General features: G+C 40.0%; 2 protein-coding genes across 8 annotated transcripts in view; one reads left to right on the top strand and one right to left on the bottom strand.

Moving 5' to 3' along the window:
• NUDT5 (nudix hydrolase 5) overlaps positions 1–22329 on the top strand; it is a 134069-nt gene that overhangs the window by 14788 nt on the left and 96952 nt on the right. The gene's annotated exons all lie outside the window — the stretch shown is intronic.
• SEC61A2 (SEC61 translocon subunit alpha 2) lies at positions 1038–16444 on the bottom strand. Of its 7 annotated transcripts, none has more exons than XM_075024659.1 (13): positions 16349–16420; positions 15075–15142; positions 14060–14200; positions 11109–11174; positions 9286–9364; positions 6829–6960; positions 6576–6685; positions 5820–5973; positions 4734–4894; positions 3470–3667; positions 3055–3246; positions 2825–2901; positions 1038–2141 (listed from the first exon to the last, which is right to left on the bottom strand). In XM_075024659.1, the coding sequence occupies exons 3-13, from the start codon at positions 14147–14149 to the stop codon at positions 1955–1957; spliced, it is 1446 nt and encodes a 481-aa protein (XP_074880760.1). In that variant the 5' UTR covers positions 14150–14200; positions 15075–15142; positions 16349–16420; the 3' UTR covers positions 1038–1954. The 7 variants fall into 7 exon arrangements, with proteins under 7 accessions (XP_074880760.1, XP_074880765.1, XP_074880761.1 ...); XM_075024664.1 differs by having other exon boundaries at positions 14133–14200; positions 16349–16419; XM_075024660.1 differs by lacking the exon at positions 16349–16420 and adding an exon at positions 15872–16088.

Here is a 22329-nt window from a genome sequence, read left to right as displayed (position 1 = left end):
AGGAAGATGTTGAAGTGCCTGTAGTTGGTGGTGTAACACCACCTGTTCAAATCAAGTAAGACCGCAGGAAGAGCGCACTTCTCTCTCATCCATAAGCAGCATCGTTTCAGCAGCTAGAGGTAATTGTCTGCAATAGGAGCAGCAACAGGGAGGGGCACAAGGACAGAGCGTGCATGCTCTGGGTGGTGTTTGAAACTGCAGTTTCAGGAACTTCCTTTTATGATTTAGACCCAAAGATGTTGCTTCCTTTTCCCAGCCTGAACTAAACTATCCAGAAAGAGAAAATTGGTTTGTTTGATCTAAGAAAATACCGACTCTGACAACGATGACAACAGTAACAACAAAATGGCCACTGGTGCAAACCAGAATGGTGTAGGACCCAGCCAGGGGATTCTGTTTAAGGTATAAGCTTACTTGGATGCCCTGACATAGGACAGTCGTGCCGTTCTCCCCGGGACACATTCATGCACCTAGGCTGCACCTTCGTTCAATCTAATCACGTCTAGATAAATCTTCTGCCAAACAAACCTTCAGCCTATCTGTGCAGTCGACTGCTTCTAATTATGTAAACAGCCACCACTGCTTAAAGGTTAGGATCTAAGAGTTATAATAAACATCTGCTCATATCAAAGTCTTGCCTCTGAAATAAATTTGGAGGAGCGTGCATAATTAGGAAGACTTTCCTAGCTTAGAAATGAAGCAGAAAACTTGCTTAAGATTTTCTTACCTTCACAGACAACACAAAGCTACTTTCAAGTTAAGCATGAGAGAAGACAGAAGAAATCAAAATGTGAAATCAAAGGGAAAAAGTCATCGATTACAGCCAAGCAAAAACGCTCAATGGTTTTAGGGGGAGGAATCCTGTGATTTGTTTTTTAATTAAGGCTGCTAAAAACTGATCAGAATTACATTCTAGAAAGAGAAAGGATAAAAAGAAAAGGGAGCCTTCCAGACCTACCTCACTAACAAGGCATGTTAGAAATGATCAAAAAGTGCATATGAATTACATCTTGCACAAATGAGACACAGGAGAGAGCTTAATTAAATAAGTTTATTGTCTAACGTTTACAGTTGTTACATTGCCGCTGTAAAGTGCGACAACATAAATAAATTTTCAGCAGGAACTCCTCGTTCCCCCCTTTCCCTTCTGTGAACACTGCTTTAGGAACCCCGCCTTGTTCTTTAGACTCACAAAAGCAAAGTGGACATGAAGTTTCAGTGGCACAGTTTTCACAAGTACATGTTTAAACAAAACTACGGGGCTGACTTGCTAGCGTGACAGCAGCTACCATGCTGTCCCGCAGGAGGCCCGGGGCAAGAAACCGAAATGCTCCCGGCCCTGCGATGCAGCAAATCCACCACAGAACCAGTTCACAGGTGAGATGAGTATCAGTCTCCGGTAAAATGTTTGCTTGTCCACCCTTAGAGCTAAGAGAAAGGTGCCTGGGTGGAGACACCACAAAGGAATAAGGAGTGCTGAGTTCAATGATAGGGAAATGCAAGTTAAAAAAGTATAAAAAATTAATGTAAAATACAGGCTACAAATAAACTTTGTCAAGAATACTGGCACGTGGCAATCTGAACTCAGATTTTATTTTTTCTTCCTATTAAGGACAGGGAAACAAATTTAACATTTTAATGTTGTGTGCAAAAACGTTTACCAATATCAAACTGATACATTTTACCATCTCACTGTAGTGTTTGAACAGCAAGGTAGATGAATTGGTTTCCAGCATTACAGGCAACACTAGATAATACTTAAACAAGATAATGTAAACTTTATTCTTAAGGCAGCTGGTACTAATGCTGCACACAGGCATTGCTCAATGCCCATTACAGTAATGGGACACGTAGCACTTTAAAACAAATAAAAAGAAAATAGCATTATTGGACTAAATGAGGCATGTTGTCGAAATGCTTTCCCTTTCACACAAACCATGAAATATTTGGACATCTAGAAAAATAATGCACCTACTCCTCCAACTTCAGCCTGTTCTTTTACAAATATTTCAAAGTACTGATAAATAATAGTGACTGCAAGCAGAATGCCAGTGCCGGACCCAATGGCTCCTAGAAAGTCAGCCAGTACTGAAAGGGCACCAATGCACAAACCGCCAAATGCAGCTGCTGTAGGGATGTACCTGTACCAACAAAAAAAAAAAAGTATTAATAATCATGAATTTTCATCCAAGGATTCTAACAATACTACTAAAGCAACCAACTAGAATATTGAGCAACAAATTTAGCGTTGCAAACACAACTCTGTCATCAGCTCTTACTATCTTCCCTATTTGCACAAAGTAGAAACTAAAATAAATATTCACTGGTAGGAAAGCTGTGTAAATAACAGAACACTGGCAAAACTTTCCAATTCATAGTATGACAATTGTATATATATGCACGCTACGTAACCTCCACAGGACTAAGAATAACTGCTTTGACTTAAATATGTAGGGATAAATCTACCTTTCAATATAGATCTGCAGACTTTGCATACTGCGTAAAATACCGCTTTTGTAGTGTCATCTGAGTTCAGTAACGGTAAATTTAACACCTGTAAAAATCAAGGTATCTTCCTTTTACAAACGTGGAAGAGACTCAGCCCAAATTCCCTCGTTATGCCACTTAAAACAAAGACACCACAGGTTAATCTCTTACCAGAGCTATAAACATCTTCTGCATTACTAGGAAAGGCAACCGCTGAATGGGAGGAATCTTGACATTTGCACTGGAAACAGCTCTCGGATTTTTCCAAGAGGATCTGCTCTAGTTGATACCTCCCCAGCACTCTCAACCATCCCACTGGAAGTCCGCATTTCCTTACCTGTTAAGCTCGTGAACCATTGAAGTATCCCTGTGGCCTCTCATCACCATTTGCTGTTCTTTGAGTTGCTTGGCAACCTGCAAAACCCATCATTTTATGAAACTGCTGCGGTGTTTCATAGTCACCTGCTATTTAGTCAGAGTAATAACTGATCAGTGAGTAGCTAGTAGTCAGTTGTAAATTAGAGGCAGTGTTTGAAAACATTCAGGCACGTTTATCAGAACACCTACATCTTTCGCTGATGAGCCAGACACCTCGATCCAAGTCTTCGAGAAGAACGCACAGGATCCCAACATAAATATTATATAAACTATTACATGGACGGGATCCTCAAATATTGCACCCATGGATTCTGGAGGGGACAAGTAGTAGCACAGGCCACCAACAGGATAAGAGCGAGCAGGGCCACCACCACTGACATCCTATGAGGGGGGAAGAAAAAGGCAGTTAGTCATTTCTCACAGACCTCTCACGTTCCTGTCCTGTATTTATAGAGGAATTCCTCTTCAATGTTTAAAACAGCTTTTATACACAAATATTAAAAAGTAAGTATTCCAGTTTTCTGCCAGTTAAATACCAAAGTTTCACAATGAAGTAATATATACAAATAATTTTATGCTGTTAAAAAAGTGGTAAAATACTTACTGCCCACTGTCCTAATAAGTTCACCAAGAAGTTGCCGCTAAAACGAACAGACAACATCTGGGAAATAACGTAAAGGTTCGAAACTAAGGCAGACTGCAGAATGATGGGAATGTTGGAGGTATAAAAGAGCTTGATAGGATAGCTACTGTACTGTCCACGATACCGCGCAGACTTGATAGGTAAATCAACACGAAATCCCTGTGGGAAAGAACACAAATGCACCAAGTTTATTTCCAAGATAGAAGGTATTCCTAGTATGCCCAAAAGCTATTCCTGACCACAGAGTTCTTGCTAGATAAACATGGAGTGGAAGGTCTGCAACAGTAAAACCCAAAGGCTTTCTGTTACAGTCTGGATTAAAAATTTTAAGGATTTCTAAGTGTTACTGCTTGGTTGTATTACATCCTTTTTACATAAACATTATCTCTCATCTGCTAAATTATATTCCTCTAAAATACACTTTATAGAACAGGGTTTGATAAAAGCCTTTAATGGCTTTTAAATTAACTAGCCAGTTAACAGCAGACTTTTGTGTAGTAAGCCCAGCCTGCTATTTTCTGGGGCAGGCTTCTATCTGAGCAGACCCAAGAAAAGCCACATGGACTTGAAAACCAGAGAATTCAGTTTTTTGCCAGCACTCTGACTCAACAGCTTTAAAAAAACCACAAAAAACAAACCCACATTTTAGCCACACACACGAAGGGAAAAAAAAAAAAAAAAAAAAAATCTCCTTTAGCATCCACTTTAATATATACTTAAATTTAAAAAGAAATACTAGCTAAGTATTTCAAGAAAATTAGGGAAAAAGCAGTAAGCTATGCATTAATTACACAGTTTTTTTCTACAACAAATCTGTATCATGCACACCCCAAAGAAGCAAGATTCTTTAGCTCCGTCCAAAGGTATTCTTTTAAGTCAACTGTGAAAATCAAGTATATTATATGTGTGATACAACCACTGCAGTTCCCAAATCCATTTTTAGTAAAAATACTCTCATAGTGTACGTGGCATGTAATGGAATGTGAGATTACATCACTGTCTCAGTACAAGTATGTCTAGCTATAAAATTTAACAGCTGTACTGTCACAGAGGTATGTTACTGAAATAACAATATGGAAATAAAAAGAGCTCCTTACTCAAAGCTAAGATACTTCAGTTACTCTAGTTTAACTTTTGCATTTTTTCCCAGTGACTGCAGCGTCTAAGGTCCATGCACTTCTACCTATGCAGTTGCAGAGCTGCTATGAGGAATTTCTCATTTTACCTGAAAATATATGACTACAGCAAATACAAATACTGTAGCAATCAGATTCATGAGATTGGGCAAATTCTGTCGGTAAAAAGCCTCCCGCAAAGCCCGGACTTTGTCGGTCCGTGTAGCCAGAAGATGAAATAATGCAATCACAGCACCCTCAAACTCTGTTCCTGCACAAAGCAAAAAAGTAGAAGAAATTTTAATCTGCAAATTAAAAACATTTTAAAAAATAGTATCTTTCTTTTGGAAATTTTAAGAATAAGACATATAAAATCAGTCACAATAGGACATAAATCCTGCTACAACAAATATATCACAATACAGGATTCTGCTTTAGCTTATAGACTAATCTACCAAAACATTATTCCTGGTTTAAAAAAACAAAACAAAACAAAACCAAGTTACACACATGAAAGAACACTCTTTTTCTTTCTTTTCTGGGGGCAAGAGGATGATTGGAAGGAAGAAATAATAAACAAGAAGAGAAACAGCTTTAGAAAATCAGTAATAAAATGCAATAAACAGAACTACTAAAAATCAGGTGAAAATTAAAGCACACTAAAACCATGGCTCAAGATTTCAAATGTCTGCATTAAACTAGTTAACTTCTTGATGCAAAAAGGCTGTATCGTAACCTGATATCAGGACAACGACAACCAGATGTCAAAGACTGGCTGAGGAATGAAGAGATGGTAGTCTCTGAAGAATCAAACTAGCTTAAAGTAGTTTGGAGGCACCAACTATAAAAGCATCCTATAACCACCAGCAACAGTTGGATCATAAACAACTCTGAACATGTAGAATTTCTTATCTTCTCTATTTCTATTGACTAAATGATGCTACAAGACTATTTCAGTTTGGAAATCCAAAAATTTTCAGTCAAGGGGCTTCAAGTCCCATTTTAACTACTGCAATTCGAATCAGCAAAAGCAAACTTGTAGGTTATTAATCTTCCTGTAAATCAGACAACGTTTACATCTTCAATGTTAGACAACTGACTTTAAAACATTTTTTTAATATCCATCCGATAAACATCTGATAGTTTATGTATAGTATACATCCACTGAAACATGTTAGTTGTAATCGCACACGTACCTCTGCCAGTGTTGATGGTAGTGGGACTAAAAGCCTTCCAGACAATGGTTTCACAGATATTGGTAGCAATAAACAGGGAAATACCAGACCCCAAGCCATAACCTTTCTGTAGCAACTCATCTAACAGCAACACAATCAAACCAGCAACAAACAGCTGTGGGAAAAGAAACAAAATTGAGCAGAAACAATAATAAATTAAGTCAAGAATTATGTATTAATTCCCTGCTTCAGTATTTTCGTCACATTGGAGAGTGATCATCAAGTTTTTCACCTGAGTATCATTCATGCAGTTATTTCCGCCCTCTCACGTACAAATGCCTGCGCACCTCACCTAGCAATGATCTCTGTGACTTTTCAACACTGATGCTAGCAAACAGATTACTCAGTGAGCGCTTTTTCAGAGTGTTTAAGTTTGTGCATTTACTGCTTTGCTCTACAGGATAATGTCTCCAAGCTGCATCTGTGCCATTTAGTGAGAAGTCCTCCATGGTACTGAACAGCAGCTACTGCTTTCAAAGTCTGCCAATTCCTGTACTTCAAATCAAGCAGCCACTCTTATCTGAAACATTTTTGACATTAACTATTACAACTTTCTCCTCCTTTATGGAGTATCTAGAATTTCTCATATATAGACAAAGGATGATGCTTTATACCAGTAAAAATAAATAAATAAAAGGCAACCAGACATAGGTTTTTCCTTCCAGCTGTACTGTATCTAACCAGTCTCAGTAACACACAAAATAGCTCATTACAAACCTGAATTATAATAAGAAGACAAATTCCAGCACCCATTTCAGCAGGATCTCCATACATTCCAGTCATAACATACACAATGGCTTGCCCAATGGTAATAATCATCCCAAATACTAAAACAAGAGAGAAAGCAAATCCTTTAAAAAAATCTGCTGAAATCACCTACCAAAGAAATCTCAGATCTAGTATCACTTAGGCAGGCTGCTTTCCCAAGAACAAAAATATGCTTATTAATTTTAATTGGAACAGTGCTTACATTTCTGAGCTCCATTGAACAAGGCTCTGTCTTTTGGAGTATCACCAACTTCAATGATCTTCGCTCCAGCTAGCAGCTGCATGATCAAACCAGATGTCACAATGGGTGAGATACCTAATTCCATCAAAGTACCTAAACAGGAAGAAAAATTAACACAATTGCCGTTCAAGCATCTCTCCTGAAGAATTATACTCTGAGGATATTAGTTAGTCTGTTGAAAGGTTTCTGACCTATAAGGAACATTTTTCATAACACTTCAAACATGTATATTCCAGTACAGGTATGATCAAAACAAAGACCGTTACCTCCTCACAAAAGAAGGCTGCCATGTTAAAATCTGTGATTTTGAAGGCAGCACAAAAAACCTATGTAGCTTTTCACTTCCCAAGTATTTTTGTGAAACCATGCTAACACTAAAGGTCAATGCACACCGAAGCTCAGCTTTTTGGCATATCATATCTGCTCTCACATGTAGTACAGTGGTGTTCCATCACAAAATTGCCAAGAGAACTATTAATAAAATATTTAGCCACTGCAGACTTGTGAAGTCTCAACAAGAACCAGTGACAGGGGACCGGTAAGGTCATATGGAAGATGAAAAGAAGTAGAAACGGTGTATTGATAGCTGATCAGCCTAGAAGTTTATCTATCCTCACACCTCATCTCTGAAAGGAGCCCCTTCTTTGGGGGATGTCTCATTCTGTATTTCCCTTTTCCCATATATCAGTCATTTATTCAGAAACTGCTTCTGGCAACTTCTGCCAGTAATTTATTCAGAAAGTTTGAGTTACACGTGCTGCTTAATAACACCATTGGCTGCCCCTTCCCTGTTACACTATAAAGAAAAAGTGACTACCCATTCCCTATCCACTTTTTTTCAGAGATGAAGACTTAAGAGACATTTGGGATATGCACATTCTGTGGCAAAGAATTCTTATTTTTTTAGGATCTCTTTCTATAGATTAATATCTACCTTAGATTCTCCCTGGTGCCTTTTCCTGAGTGTTTTCTTTTTTAGTTCCACTATATCCTGTGTGGCATGGGAGATTAGAACTGCATGCAATATTCCATTTGTGCCACCTTACAGATTTGTACAGACATTTCTTCTGATCTTTTCAACCAGTTCTTAAGCCGTTAGGTCTTCCCTCTTATCCTGCAAGAACTTAATTTCCTGAAGAGCCTTTAAAAAGTAATCTGAATTTAACAAAGGGGTTTTGAGCACCTCCCCTATTGTCTGGAGTCTTCATTTCTGCCTAACTACCAGAGTCCTCATTTCAGTTCTAATTTTTAAAAATTTTAAGCATTATTAAGCATTATTGCACAATTATTTTATTTTTTTTTTCTTTAGTGTTTTCCCTGCCACCAAAATGTAAAATGTGAAAGCATTAAAGTCATTATTATAATTTGGTTCTTCCATACTTGCATCTTAAGAGTCTACACACTGTTCAGTACGGTGTTAAATATTACATCACGTCTCAAAGAAATCTGTACTTCTCCAACAGCAAGAAAATTAGGATGTCAAAAGCTGTAGCCTTTACCTCACATCCTGCAATGACATCTAGTCAGTTGACTTAGGTGAAAATTAACTCTCCCACTCCTGCTTTTTATTGCCTTCACAGTCTCTCTAGTCTTTTCTTGGCCACCGTTATCATTCTGTCTGGGTAGTGGATAGCATATTTAGTATCATACACTGCTAGCAAGACACAGAATTTTATATGAAAATTCTGCAGTAGAGTTTGAAACAGATAACTTATTTACCTTAATCTTCACTGGTGTGACAAAATTTGTCATTCCTAAATAATCTCTACCTTCACATTAGAGGGTTCCACTGATGTTCTTACTTCCAGCCAATTTTCCAAGATACAGGTCAGGTCAGCGTCCTCATTCAGACTCATGCATGCCAGGTCACCCATCTTAAGTTTCAGACTTCTAGCATTAGTTTAAGTCTTCTTACACATTTGGTTGGGATCCACTTGTCTATTCTAAAATAAGTCAGTTTGGCTTTGCTAAACTATAAGCCTAATCATCTCCGCCCTTAGCTTTCCCACCTATAAAATTACTCACTCATAATGTTGCCAAAATACGAGACATAACTGACTTGCACACATAAGTATTTTCTAATCAACGCTCTCATACTGGACATTAGTGCTGTTGGTAAGTGGTGGGGCAGAATATTCCCTGTCCTATATATTAATCAGAAAGAGACCGCTCTCCAGTTCAAAACAGAATCATCCCAAAACTTGAGAATCAAGATTAATCTCATCTGCATGTCAAAGGAAACCCCATTGCAAAGATGAAGGACTCCTCAAGTATCAGTCAATTTTAATTACACCTGTGTTAAGAACTTTACAAAGTGTTTCAACAGGACATTTGGGCTGTATGAAATATAACAGCCAACTGTTTTTCTCCTGATCTGTTTATACCGACACAAAACAGAGAAAGGAATAATCTACTAACCTCTGTTTGACGCAAGAATGACTCGCATCCAATAGAAAGGATCTGCAGAATCTGATGACATGATTCCAAACAAAGGTATCTGTCAAAGCGCACAAAAGTATTAAACAGATATACAAAAAAGCATGCATTAATCCAAAAATCTTAACATGTAATGATTCAACTGTTACACTGTTTAATATAATTTATTTCAACTTTTTTTTTTCTTTCAGTTAAACCAGAGATACTGACACCATCTATTTTAATCCTCTAACTGGGGTATGACTCAGAGAACTAAACCAAGACCCTTCTACAGGAAAAAGCAGAAACACCTAGAAAGAAAAGTCAGTGCACGTAAACCAGATTACTGAAGTTGAAGATGGAAATGCCTGACATATGAGATTCTGGAGTACTACAACTCACCAAAAGAACAGAAAAAGCATAAAATAAATAGGTTAGCCACCACAAGTCATTAACAGAACAAAAAAAAAAATATTAATGATATTCCATTACTTATTTCACCAAATTTTTTGCAGCAATTTTGAGCTTAAAAAAAGAAAAAAGAAAACTGTAGCAAAACATCTTTGAGAAGACAAAAGAAAGCAAGTTTTTAGGTTTTTTTAAACAGTCCTAAACAGAATTTCTTTTCAGTACAAATTAAAGATACAGCATAAACTACAACGTAAATATCTTCCTCCAGCAAGTTTAAATATTCAAATTCTACAGCTGGGAATATGTTTTAAAATATCCCATATGGAACTGTCAAAGTTAGCCAAGTTTATACAAAACCTCCAATATTCTGTATGTCAATACTGAGGGATTTTGAGCTCTTTAAAACTCTTCTTAATCACAAAAACAACAGACTAGGAATTCAGGCAATCTTATAGATTAACTCCTGAAAACTCTAGTCTGCACCACCTGATTTCCTTATTCAACTACCAGATTTCCTTATTCTACTACCATAATCTTTTGCATAGATTCAAAATCTTAATTATGCATATATCCAGCAGCTAGGAAACACAGATAAAATACATGTTCTTCTAGCTCTAGTATCATTCCCACTTCCTCCTTCCGAAAAAACAAGTAGGAACAAGACCTGGTTTTTAGCCTTTCAACAGTCCTTCAGAGTTGTGAACAAAAATTATTGAACTACTGCTCTGGAGTCTGGAATGGGTAAGTTAATAAATATAACCTAAAAAGCCTGACTCGGAAGATGTACAGTTCATTTTAAATCTCCTAAGAGGTTGTCTACAAGTTCTAAAAAATACGTATCAAGTAATACATGGATTCTCGTTTTCTGCAATATCCAAGTATTCTTTAAAAAAACACCACCACTATAAACAAGTTCTAAATGTCAACTTAAAACATCTGAGAGAAACATTTTCCTGCAATCTTTACAATCCATCGGCTTGTTGAAGAGGAATCAGGTAAAAACAGTCACTTCTATTTCACTTTCAAACTTGTCACTGCTAAAATTTAAATTTAGCTACTAACAGGGGGTAAAGAATGCATAAAATTGCTGTTTGTTTATACTACTCAATGAATAATTAGCTCAGCTGTTTACCCTGCAGCCAGTATCATCATTTGATAGGACCTTTCATATAACAAGAAAAACTTTATAGATTTTAGACTAAATAGAAAGCATTAGTTTTTGAAAACATATACAATCAAAAATAAAGACTATGTCAGAGAATCAGATTTTTTAAACTGAATTAAATACTTATCTATAAAAGTACATAACTGAAACTGGTAGGTCAACATGAAACAAGAACTTCTCACACTTTTAGCATTCTATTTTATACATACAGAACGCACATTTTCTGAACACAGAAAACAGCAACACCTACCTGGCAGCATACTAAGAAAATGAAGAGCGTGATAGCTGTCCATAGTACCTTCTCTCTGAACTGGATCTACAGAACAGATTGCAGAAATTAATGTGTTCGTTGTATGTAGAATTTTCACTGTCTTCTCACATTAGTACTAAATGCTATAGCATTCAGAATTAAATGCAAAGATATTGAACCAGAAGGCATAACTTCTCATTAGAACGTACTTTATTAATAAAGATTTCAGATTTTATAGAGAGACCCAGTCAGGGGCTTCTGTGTAGTCAAAGAAAACTTGTATGGGATCTGGCAGATGGCGTGGCCAACATTCAGCAAGTAGAATATATTTTATATATAGTATTCTAATAAAGTGAGTATTTACAGAAAAGCAGTAGTACGACTAAAAACATGGGCATACCAGAACAAACATGAAAAATGAATACAAAAAAATCTTTTATCTTCAGTGATTAGTGCTCTAGGCTTCAACAGACTGGAGGCACTGTTTTGTAAGGCCTGAAGTTATTAAACTAAAGCACTATAAAGTTTTTGAAGAGATTTAACTGCTGTGAAAACAGGTAATAAAACCCAGAAGAACCATGAGGTTTGAAATTCAAAATATTTGGAACTAAATTCTTCAAAGGGTGGTAAAGAAAGCTTAAAAATTCACCATTATGTTCATGAACATGGACCACAAAATAATTTTTAAAGACATTTTTTCCCTCCCAAAATATTTTTATCCATGTAGATTACATCTTACTTTACAAAGAATGTCAGATCAATAATCATTAGTCACTAATACATTGAAGAGAATCTCAGGGTCACAACATTTGAGGCAACTGTAACTAGTGCCAGATGCAAGAAGAGAGGAATCAAAAGATTTAAGTTTGAACCAGAGGATTACTCTGAGCATGAGACAGAAAGAAATGAAAAGACTTGAAAAGACCAGAGAGCGCTAAGATGCAGTGTTATGTTCAAGTTCCCACCTCTCCTCCGTGGACCGTAAACATTAAGAGAAGTGTGTTCACTGTAGGCAAGAGTACAGCAGCTACTAAAACGTGACATAAACTAACATGTAAGATAGATACAGCAGAAATACTAGCTTTCTGCCTCCAACCACTGAATCTGCCTGTAGAGAGGTAACAAAAAAAAGGATTAGTGCCTGATTTTGTAGGTACTGAACACCCACAAATGAGAAACTACAAACTAAGGCAGCAGCACAGCTTCTCAAGCAAAAGAAAACCCAGTAGTCTGTATCTTTGTAAGTGAAAGCATGCACTTACTTAGAAGCAAAATAATCCCAGTAATTTAATTTATTTACTGATACCACCTCACTCTTTTTTAAAAGAGGCCAGATGCTAAAAATACCTACAGTACAAAGTTAAAAAAAGAAAAATAGTGACAGCAGCAAATAAATCCAAACAGTATCTTCTGTTAGATTTTATGTGGTGCTGACCCACTTTACCAAGTGCTGTTTGAATTCTACAATTCAGATTTTAAGTACAGACTTTTTAAAAGACAAATGCTTAACCAAATTATCTCTGCAGCCCAACTGTTAACCTTAGCTTCTGAGGCATCAGTCAAGCTCTACAAATGCTCTGGCTCTCTCTGTAACTGCAGTGAATATGAACATTAGAGAAATTCTGTGTCATCCAACTCACAGTTATTCACCAGGAAAACAGTCTCTATGGTTCAAAAAGACAAAAAAGAAAAAGGAGGCATCTGAATCCATATGCCAGGAACAGCAAAATACAGACTGGTACCAAAATATTCCAGCCACAAACAATAACAAGCACAGGGAGAGTACATTTCATCATCTGATCAAATTCAATTGGACATTTTCTTCCTTTGACATTTTTCTTAAGACTTGTGAAAATGAAGGGACTTGAGCATCATTTTCTTGGTGTTCTGAACAGTGTGTTCTACTTAGAAATATCTGTGCATATGAGGGAAATATGAACCAATACTACTAACTACAAAAAGTAGCAATTGCTTCTGTTAATCAGTTTGGCATAGTGACAGAAAAAGCCCGCTTCCCTCATCAACAATAATGGCAAATGATTCAATGAGAGCGCAACTAATTCAAAACTTCATCTTCACTTAACAATCAATACAAGTTTAGAGAAAATAGGTTTCTACTGTTATCTTCATTTCTTGTTCTGGCCTTAACCAACCCGCTGAAACCATTACTAATTATGTCTGCCAGTGACAGCTTGCAAGAAAACAATAAATAACAATGAATTACAGTTATACAGAATGACCTAGGTCACTTGAGAGACTACAAGCAAGGAACATAACTTAAAACACTCAAAGAGTTCTTCAGTCTAGGAAAGATGTTCCCAATTACATTTCCACTTCAAATTTGCACAAAGCTGGCAACTGGCAGTCATTGCCTAGACAGCGACCTAGATACTATTAAAGACAAAGTGACCCAAATAGCAAGGACAGGAATCTTGGCACGTCTCTGGGCATCCTTCATCTGCTGATAAAGGACATGGACAGATCAAGCACCTCTTCCTCTCTGGCAAATAGAAAGGGAGGAGGAAAAAACCAAGAGAAAAATCACAGCTGTCGATGAGCTTTACAGAAACATCAATATTTGTATATTTGTCTTATTTAGTTTCCTCTTCCCATCCACTTCACTAGACAAAAATGGGATGGATGTAACCAATTCATCACAGATATGCCATAAATCAGCACTAGAAGATTGCACTAAGGTTCACCACTGCAGAAACAAAGATGGATACCTTCCACCCAGATCTGGTGCATCCAAATCTTAGCACAGGGTCTGGCTCTGGAGATTCCTGCTCTGAAGATGCCTTTGTCTGACCTAAATAATTTGTTTGGAACCCCATTCCAAGAAGGAAAGATGCTGGAAAGCAACAAAGAAAGACAGAAGGAGCAAAGAGCCAGGGGATAAATCCCATCTTTTTAAAAATCAGTTCCAGAGGGGAATAATCAGCAGTTTTTACTGTGTCTTCTCCATTCAATCCAGCAGGCTCAGCTATGGTTACTGGAACAAACATCTCTGTATCCAGTCCTAACCTTCGGGAATCTCTCATCAACGAAAGAGGATTCTCTCAGATGGTGTCATGTTCCCAGCTATGCATTTCCTTTTAAGAATATAAAAATCAACATTTAGCTCATAAGGAATTTTCATGCCAGTCATGACAATGAATATTAGGTAAATTTGTTTCTCTAATTAGAACCTTTGTCACCTAGGAGATATGTGCTTGCTTGAGTTTTGGAAGTAAAAAATGGTGGGGTGGGGTTTTTCTGACAGGACAGACCTCTTTTTGATCTGCAGAAATTAACTCATTTTAATCTACAAAATGTGCCGAGAAATGGGAGGAGCTTCCAAGGCTGGGGGAACGGAGAGATCAGCTGTAAATGAACTCAGTTCACCGATTTCAGAACAAAGTGTCACAGTGAACAGGGAGCAATTACCTAACTAAATCACAGATCACTCTCCCACTTCTTCAAGGTGAATCACGGCTATGGGAGTGGAAAATATTTTGTGGGAAAGGAAGAACTGAATTTGTGGTTCCTGAATTACAGCACAAGCCTTTTCAAAGTAATATATAAGCCAGCTCAAAGCTGAGAGTTGTGACCAGTGCTCAAAGCCAACAGTGGTATCCACAAAGACAACAGTGAATTTCCACAGGGGAAAAAAAAAAGCTTGAAAACCCTGTTCTAGTATATAAAAACAGATCCAATCATACAGAGCTAAAACTAAATAAACTTAGTCTGGAGAGGAGACTTTTTTTTAAAAATCAGCATAATTACCAAGTGGAACAACCTATCAGAAGGCTGTTAAGAATTCATTATGACAGTAATCTTTTATCTTAACATGGGTTCCCCCTCCTCCAAAGAATACGTCATACTTTAGGGCCTCCTATCTGTATTTATATTGGAGTCTGGACTTGAATATCACAGTATTCTCTTATCTTTGAGCCAATAAAAGTAAGAACATAATATGGCACTCACTTTTCTTTCCGGTTTCTGGATTTCAGGTAACACTGCACAGAATGGCTTAATAACTTCTAAAAATTTTACTGTTCCAGAAAAACAAACACACACAAAAGAAGAGAGAAAAATGTATTAATGAACCTTTATGAACTTATAAAGCTTCATACCACTTTATTTAACTTCTAGGGGAAAAAATAAAGTGTAAGTAACATTTTATAAGTGAATTATTTCATCAACACACGCTCTAATTCAGTGTCTGAAAACTAATGCCCTCTCAAAACAGCTGAAAACAGGGCAAAAACGTGAAAGAGAATTCTTGCTCTAATCAGATTTGGCCCATCCTTTTTTCCACAGCTGGAATCATTTTAGATGAGAAGCAGCACTGCGTATATCACAAGAAGTGAACTAAATTGTATTCCATCTAAAAATAAATGACCTAGTATCAGACTGTGCTAGTTAAATACAGAAGCAAATGATACTGTTATCAAAAAGTATCCATGTAGAGATTAAAATCTCGTGTCTTACAGAACTGAGAAAAAAAATTCAAACTCTAAAACATGTTTAGAAATCTTAATTTAAATCACTGCAACACTTATTCTGAACAGAACTTCTGGGGCATTTTATTTTGACTTCAGATATGTCTCTCTTCACAGTTTCTCTTCTAAAAACACAGAAAAACTCAACAGTTTGAGCTCTATTTTGGGGCGGGGGGGAATCAAAGCACATGTGTTCGGTGGGTAATTTGTCCTCCAAAACTTGGACATTTTTCCCAGCCTCAATACATTTGGATAGCCATAGAAAACAACCATCAGTACCTCTTCAAAGAAAATGCATTTATTACACCGCGAGCCAAGTTAAGTAACGTTTTGGTCCAAATGCCACGTCTACTTTTATACTTTGCTGTGACATATTTCTCCTTTATTTATTCCAAGCTCTCAAGACAGCTCACCAGAAGGCGCATCTTGCTCCACAGAAGGCGGCACAGCTCCCATATTAAAATACTAAAGTCATGGGAAAAAAACCCAAAAAAACCCCAACCAACCCACCTCAAAGCGGTGCTCCGTCTCCCCCTCTAGCCCTGCTACCTCGGCAGGAGCGTGTCCCGCTGCCGCCGACCCCCCGGCCTGCCCCTGAGGCGGGCACCTCAGGCACGCCGCCACCTCAACCCACCGGGCCGGCTACCGGCCGCGTCCCGCCCTCACGCAGACAGCGACCCCGCTCCCCCCCCGCCCCGGGCCGCTGCTTCCCGGGGCCAGCCCCGTCGCCCACGGCCAGCGCCGACCCGCACTCACTGCCCATGGCGGCGGCGGGACCGTCCGCCTGCCTCCGCCGCTCTCACCGCCGCTCCCCTCCGCCGCCGCCGGCCGGCGCCGTCACGTGACACCGGCCGCAAGGCCCCCCACCCCCTTTACGCGCAGGCATCGCTCCGGACGACTATCCCTGCCCTGAGGCGACGGCGCTACCGACTCGACGGGAAAAAGGAGATCGCCCCCCCCCCCCACCCCGCCCCGTCGCTAACGGCGCCCCGAGCGCCGACCCGCTCCTTCCTTCGAGGGCAACGGGATCCGCCACCGGGGCGGCGATGGCCGCTACGGGGCGGATCAGGCTGTCAGCGGACAGCCATAAGGGTGAAGGACCCGCGCTCCCAGAATGCTCTGCGCGTCGTGAGGGGAGGCCGGCTGTTCCCGCCCACGGGCGACCACAGCACCGCATCAGCGACGCCTCAGGCGTCGCTGAGGCGGTGCTGTGGTCGCCCGTGGGCGGGAACAGCCCGCCTCACACCGCCAAAACTCTCCCCTCCTCACTGAATCGCAGCCTTGTTCGTGTCTTTTTACTCCTCAGGGGTTTTGGGGAGGTTTCCTGGATGTTGCTGATAGAGCAGTTACCGATCGGAGAAGCACAGGTTTAGCGGTTTGGTACCGGTGGGTTTTACTACTATCCAAATCCACCCGTATCGATGGGTGGATGTGATAATTTCGCGGGTAATTTGACAAAATGACAGGTCCGTGGGGGAAGTGAAGCTGGCAGAGAGCCTGCATTGAGAATGGGTATCACCGAAATGGTTATCAAACGTTCTTCAGAGCTCCCTGTTACCATAGGCAACGGTCTGTAAAATGAGGGTTACCAGAATTTATTGCGGGATTTATATATGATAATTTAAAATAATATTTATTCTTTCTGAGTTAACTCATCCTACGCGTAGGCTTGCATTCTTCCCATTTTAGGCTAACTTACCAAGAAAGAGTATGAGATGTGAAGGATTACGACTCCTCCCCAACCTTGAACCTGTGTATTGGATTTTATTCTGCATTCCCTGAGGAGAAATCCTCTTAATCGAGACCTTCTATGATATCTTTAAAGAATTTCATTCAATAGCCTCCCTCATCTGAGATCACTGAGAAAGACTTTTTCTTCCAGTTTATGTCATCATAATTTTACAAATACTAATGAGTTGCCCTGTAGCAATTACTTTCACCTATAGTTCCTGAATAGTCTGACAAATGCCCATAATTAATTGGCCTAGCATCTTAGTTGTAGATTATAATTACAAATTAATAGCTGAGCTTCAGGAAGTTTCTTGTAATTGCCCTTTGTTCAGACTGTTAGCCATCTTAACTTACCTTAAAAGCTCCTTAAATTACAGGTCTTGTTAGTTTGCTCACTCATACCAAACATTCCTATCTGTAAGTTGCTGGCCCATGTTTTGGTGATTGATAAAAAGACCAGGAAGTTTCTTCAATCCATACTAACAAATATAGATGGACCACTCCAGGTGTGCTGAAGAAATGTTAGTGTGTCACCTACAAATGGGTTCCCAGTGATAGAAGTAAAAAAATCAAAATGCAGTATTGTTTTCTTTGCTCGTTCTAAATGAATGCTATTGTGTTCAAAACTTTATGCCTTCAAAATCCAGGCTAGATTTTTTAAAAATTAAAATAACATCACTGTTACAAAAATACTTGTTTCAAAATATATGTTTTCCTGATGTGTTTTCTTCCTGTCACCAAGAGTTACTGCTGACTTCAACGAACTGTTCAACATATCTCTTTCCTCCAATCTTTACTTTTTTTCTTCTAGTCTTGCACTTCCCTGAAAATCCTGAACATTCATCCACAACTTCCATCATTACCTGTGCCTCAGCCCACACACCACAACGCACAAGTGATGTAACGCTTCCTCTAATTAGCTTTTTGGCTATCTAACAGCACAGAAAGCTTCACTTCTGCTTGTTTTTATGACCCACAAAATTCTCCTGTCCAAGGAGCGGGATCTGCTCTGTTACCCACTCACTCAACTGGTATACCATTTAATCTGGCACTTTCCCAAATTGGGTTTCCTGCACACACATGAAACTTGCTCCCGTTGTCAAGCAGCACTGTCATCTGGGGCTTTTTGCAACTTCTGCTTCTCTTTTCCAAAATGCTGTTTTGCAAAAGCAATCCAGCACTCATGCAGGGAGAGCCAAGTCCACGTGCAGAGCAGAGCATGGCGCGCAGACTGAAAACAGCCTTGTGTGCATCCAAAATTGTGGGAGAAACGGCATTAACCCCTAACTCAGCAAGTGCTTTGTCTTGCTCCTGGTAGCTGTTAGCCATCATGGAAGAGCAGTGTTCTGCAGGCAATCTGCATCAGCGATACCACGGAGAGCCATGTTGAAGCTCTCCCTTCCTTACCCCGACATCCCTGGGGGGCTCTGTGGCACAGCCACGCTGGACTGGGGGCATTTAGCCGAGCAGCACTACAGAAATGGCTGTGTCTCCCACCAGGAGGATAAACCAGGCTCTGAACGCTCGAGCATCGTTGACTTTGTTAGATAACCAAGCCTGCACAGCCTGCTTGTGAGTGGTGCGTAGCAAGGTCAGGTTCAGGCCACGTGAAGCTCAAAATACCGTGTCTGTTTTTCCCTTGTGTGTATTGTCACAGTGAAAAAAATGTGGGTTTATGTAATCAGCTTGGAGTCAAGGCTGATGACTGTGCTCTACAACTTCCTTAGCTACAGCTGCAGCCAAAGCAATGTTACTCTTCAGCCTCCTTTTTCTAGTTATCCACATAGAAGTTCTTTGTGAACAGAGCATTGGGAGAGTAATTGTACAAAAAAGTACCAAGCACGATGCAAGTGCCTGTTTGGGCAAAGTGTCTAACAAACTGAGGTATACACCCCAAGTATTATATCCAAACAAAATGTAACCATATCCCTGTGAAAGAGCAGCTGCCGTTACTAGACAATATTCATGGCTAAAAACAGAAGGACAGGCAGAGCTCCAGCCATTCTCAGGGAAGGTGATTTCAACCTGGGAGAGTCTACTGTCCAGGGACCATGGCAAGAAATCCTTGAAAATCTCACACCAGGAATTTAAATCGGAATATGTCTTGATTAGATAAAGCTGTTCAGAATGCATAAGAGGTTGTGAAGTTTGCTAGAGCAAAGTGGAAGAAACGCGATTTCATGTCACTGTGATGGATGTGTTAAAGCAGTCATGTGAAACAGACTACAGAACAGAGATCAGAGAGGTTACTCCTGGGTCGTACAGAGTTAATGAATGAATGTGTGAAATAATTAGGATAAAATACCCAAGCAGGCTTCAGAGAAGCTTTTGGGAGCCGTTTCCCCATGTGAATGTGCACCCTGCCTGTGCTCTGCCCTTCCTCACCTACCATGACATTCCGTCTGGAAGTGCCGGATTTGGTTAAACCCCACTGGTTTCTTTTCAAAAAGGTCTTTGGCTCGTGGTGGGTTTGGTTTATTCAAGCATGCTCTCCCAGGTAACTTTGAGAGGAGCAGGGAGCTGCCAACTTCAGACAACTAGACCAGGAAAGAAAAAATGCCGGGAAAAATCCTGTGGTGATCAGAGAGCTGCCGTGGGGTAGCAGGAGGGCGGTCAGCACTGGGGTCTGCCCATGCAGCTTTTACCTCCCTCTGCCATCTGGCTTCATTATTCTCCTGCTTAACCTCAATGGTTTGGTCGTTTATCTTTTGCTTCCCAATAAAGACTGATTTCTTTCCTTTTCCCAGATGACAGCTGTGCTGGAACCTTCCGTTGGGAAGTGTCAGAGCTTTCCAGCCAGGAGCTGGACACTGACTGCTAAGGTACAGAGTGTGTGGCTACAGAAATGTCTCAGCAGTTGGGAGTGGAGGGCAAAGGGCTTTTTTTGCATTTCTTCCAAACACATTGTCCTGGTTTCATCTGGGACAGAGGGTATAGTGTGTTTTGGATTTAGTATGAGAACAATGTTGATAAACTGATGTTTTAGCTGTAGCTAAGTAACACTTATCCTAAGTCATGGATTTTTCAGTTTCCCATGCTCTGCCAGCAAGCAGGTCCACAAGAAGCTGTGAGAGAGCATGGCCAGGACAGCTGACCCAAACTAGCCAAAGGATATTCCATGCCATAGGACGTCATGGTCAGTATATGAACTGGTGGGAGTTGGCCCGGGAGGGGTGGATCGCTGCTTGGGCATTGGTCAGCGGGTGGTGAGCAATTGCATTATGCATCACTTGTCTTTTCTTGGGTCTAATTTCTCTCTTTTTGTTATACTCCTTTTCATTACAATTATTATTATTTTTATTTTAATTTAATTATTAAACTGTTCTTATCTCAATCCATGAGTTTTACTTCTTTTTCTGATTCTCCTCCCCATCCCACTGGGAGGTGGGAGGAGTGAGCAAGTGGCTGCGTGGTGCCTACTTGCCCGCTGGGGTTAAACCACGACACACGTTTAGTTGAAAAAGTCACAAAAGCAGAAGGGAAACAGCAGTGGTGTAACAGTCTTTTGGGAGCCTAACAGACCCCTTGTGGAGCTCTAGTTGATACTTACACTAGTCCTCTAAATGGACGCAGAGCTCCCGTAGACTGTAGAGGGAAGATGATGGTTCGTGGTGGAAGGAGAAGCCCTCTCAGGGCCCTCAGGAGAAGCTGCAAGAAGTGGAAGACCCGTGACCACTCCTTGCTTGTGAGCGCTAAAGCTGAACTCCTTTTAGTCACTGTCCTCTCCTGCTCACCTTGTTTTGCAGCTGGAGCAAAGGTGCATTTGGGGAACTTCTTCAAATGGCTTGAATACCTGTATCTGTTTGAGCTCTTTCAGAAAACCTGGCTGACTACCCTCCTGTTTTGTCATTTGCTGCTACTCCTTTCACTGATTTCTTCCATAACCTGTTTTATTAACATGTCTTTTCAAGACAGTCTGTGATACCTAGACTGCAAAGAAGAGTTTTTGCTCAGGAACCTCTCAACAGGCCTCCAGACAAGGACCTCCCCCAATGAAAAAACAAAACCAAAAAAAGCCATGAAGTTTGGGTGGTTTTGCTACAGCAGATTTTTTTGTTAAGTCCCTTTGACCTCGTAATTCTCCCACCTCTCACCCTTCCAGCTTCTGGTGTTTCTGAAGGAGGCCTCACTATTATACCTTTCCACAAGCTGTCCATCAAACCCTTTGCAGCCTGCAAGATAATGCACTTTTCTGTTTAGGTTGCGACAGTTTTGGACTCTTTTCTGTTGCTCTTGATCACAACTTCAGCCTTCTTCCAGCACGAGCAAGATTTTGTGTGGGAATTAAGGACCACTGAAGAAAGAAACTGAGCAGAAGTAAGCCCTCAAAAACAGGCCATGTTCCTGAGAACTGGTGAAACAGCACAGCAACCTGGGACTGGAAAAGAGATGGTTTCTTAAATGCACTTCCCTTTGGCTTTACTACTGAGAAGCTACATGTTCCTTGTCAACACAGAAGACTAAACAAATGGACCAATTTAACAGTACAGTCTTGGGCTTAAGGAATAAAACCCAACAAACTGTAAGAAGGACACTGAGAAGAATTTCCCAGGTCGGAGGTAGTGTCATTGTTCAGGGTAGCCTCTAAAAACTGTTTTGGCCTCTACTAAATATGGTTCTAAAATATGGCATGATTCCTGCAGCATGCCTTCCACCCTGTAAGCTTGATATAAAAGCACTGCTTCTCCAGGCAAGAGAAATAGTGGTGCCTAAATCCTTCAGGAGCCATCCGGCAAGATCCCCCCCCAGGAATGCTGCTTTTAACAACTCATGCGTTGAGAAGAGCACCAACAGCTGCAACAGATTTCACTCCTGGCCTACAGGAAAAGAAATGAGAAAATCCTCAACACTCTGCTATAGAAATGGCTCATTCCCAGGCACAGGGAAGCGTTTATTCAACCAAACAGCACTAACACTTCTGTGGAAACAGAAACTGTTTCCACACATGCACCATTCCAGGGAACTGTCAAGTGCAGATAAGCAACATGACAGAAGGTATTTTATAG

The sequence above is a fragment of the Buteo buteo genome, chromosome 4 (genome assembly GCF_964188355.1).
Source record: "Buteo buteo chromosome 4, bButBut1.hap1.1, whole genome shotgun sequence".
In the NCBI taxonomy this organism is placed as follows: Eukaryota; Metazoa; Chordata; class Aves; order Accipitriformes; family Accipitridae; genus Buteo; species Buteo buteo.
This window is presented reverse-complemented; position numbering and strand designations above follow the sequence as displayed.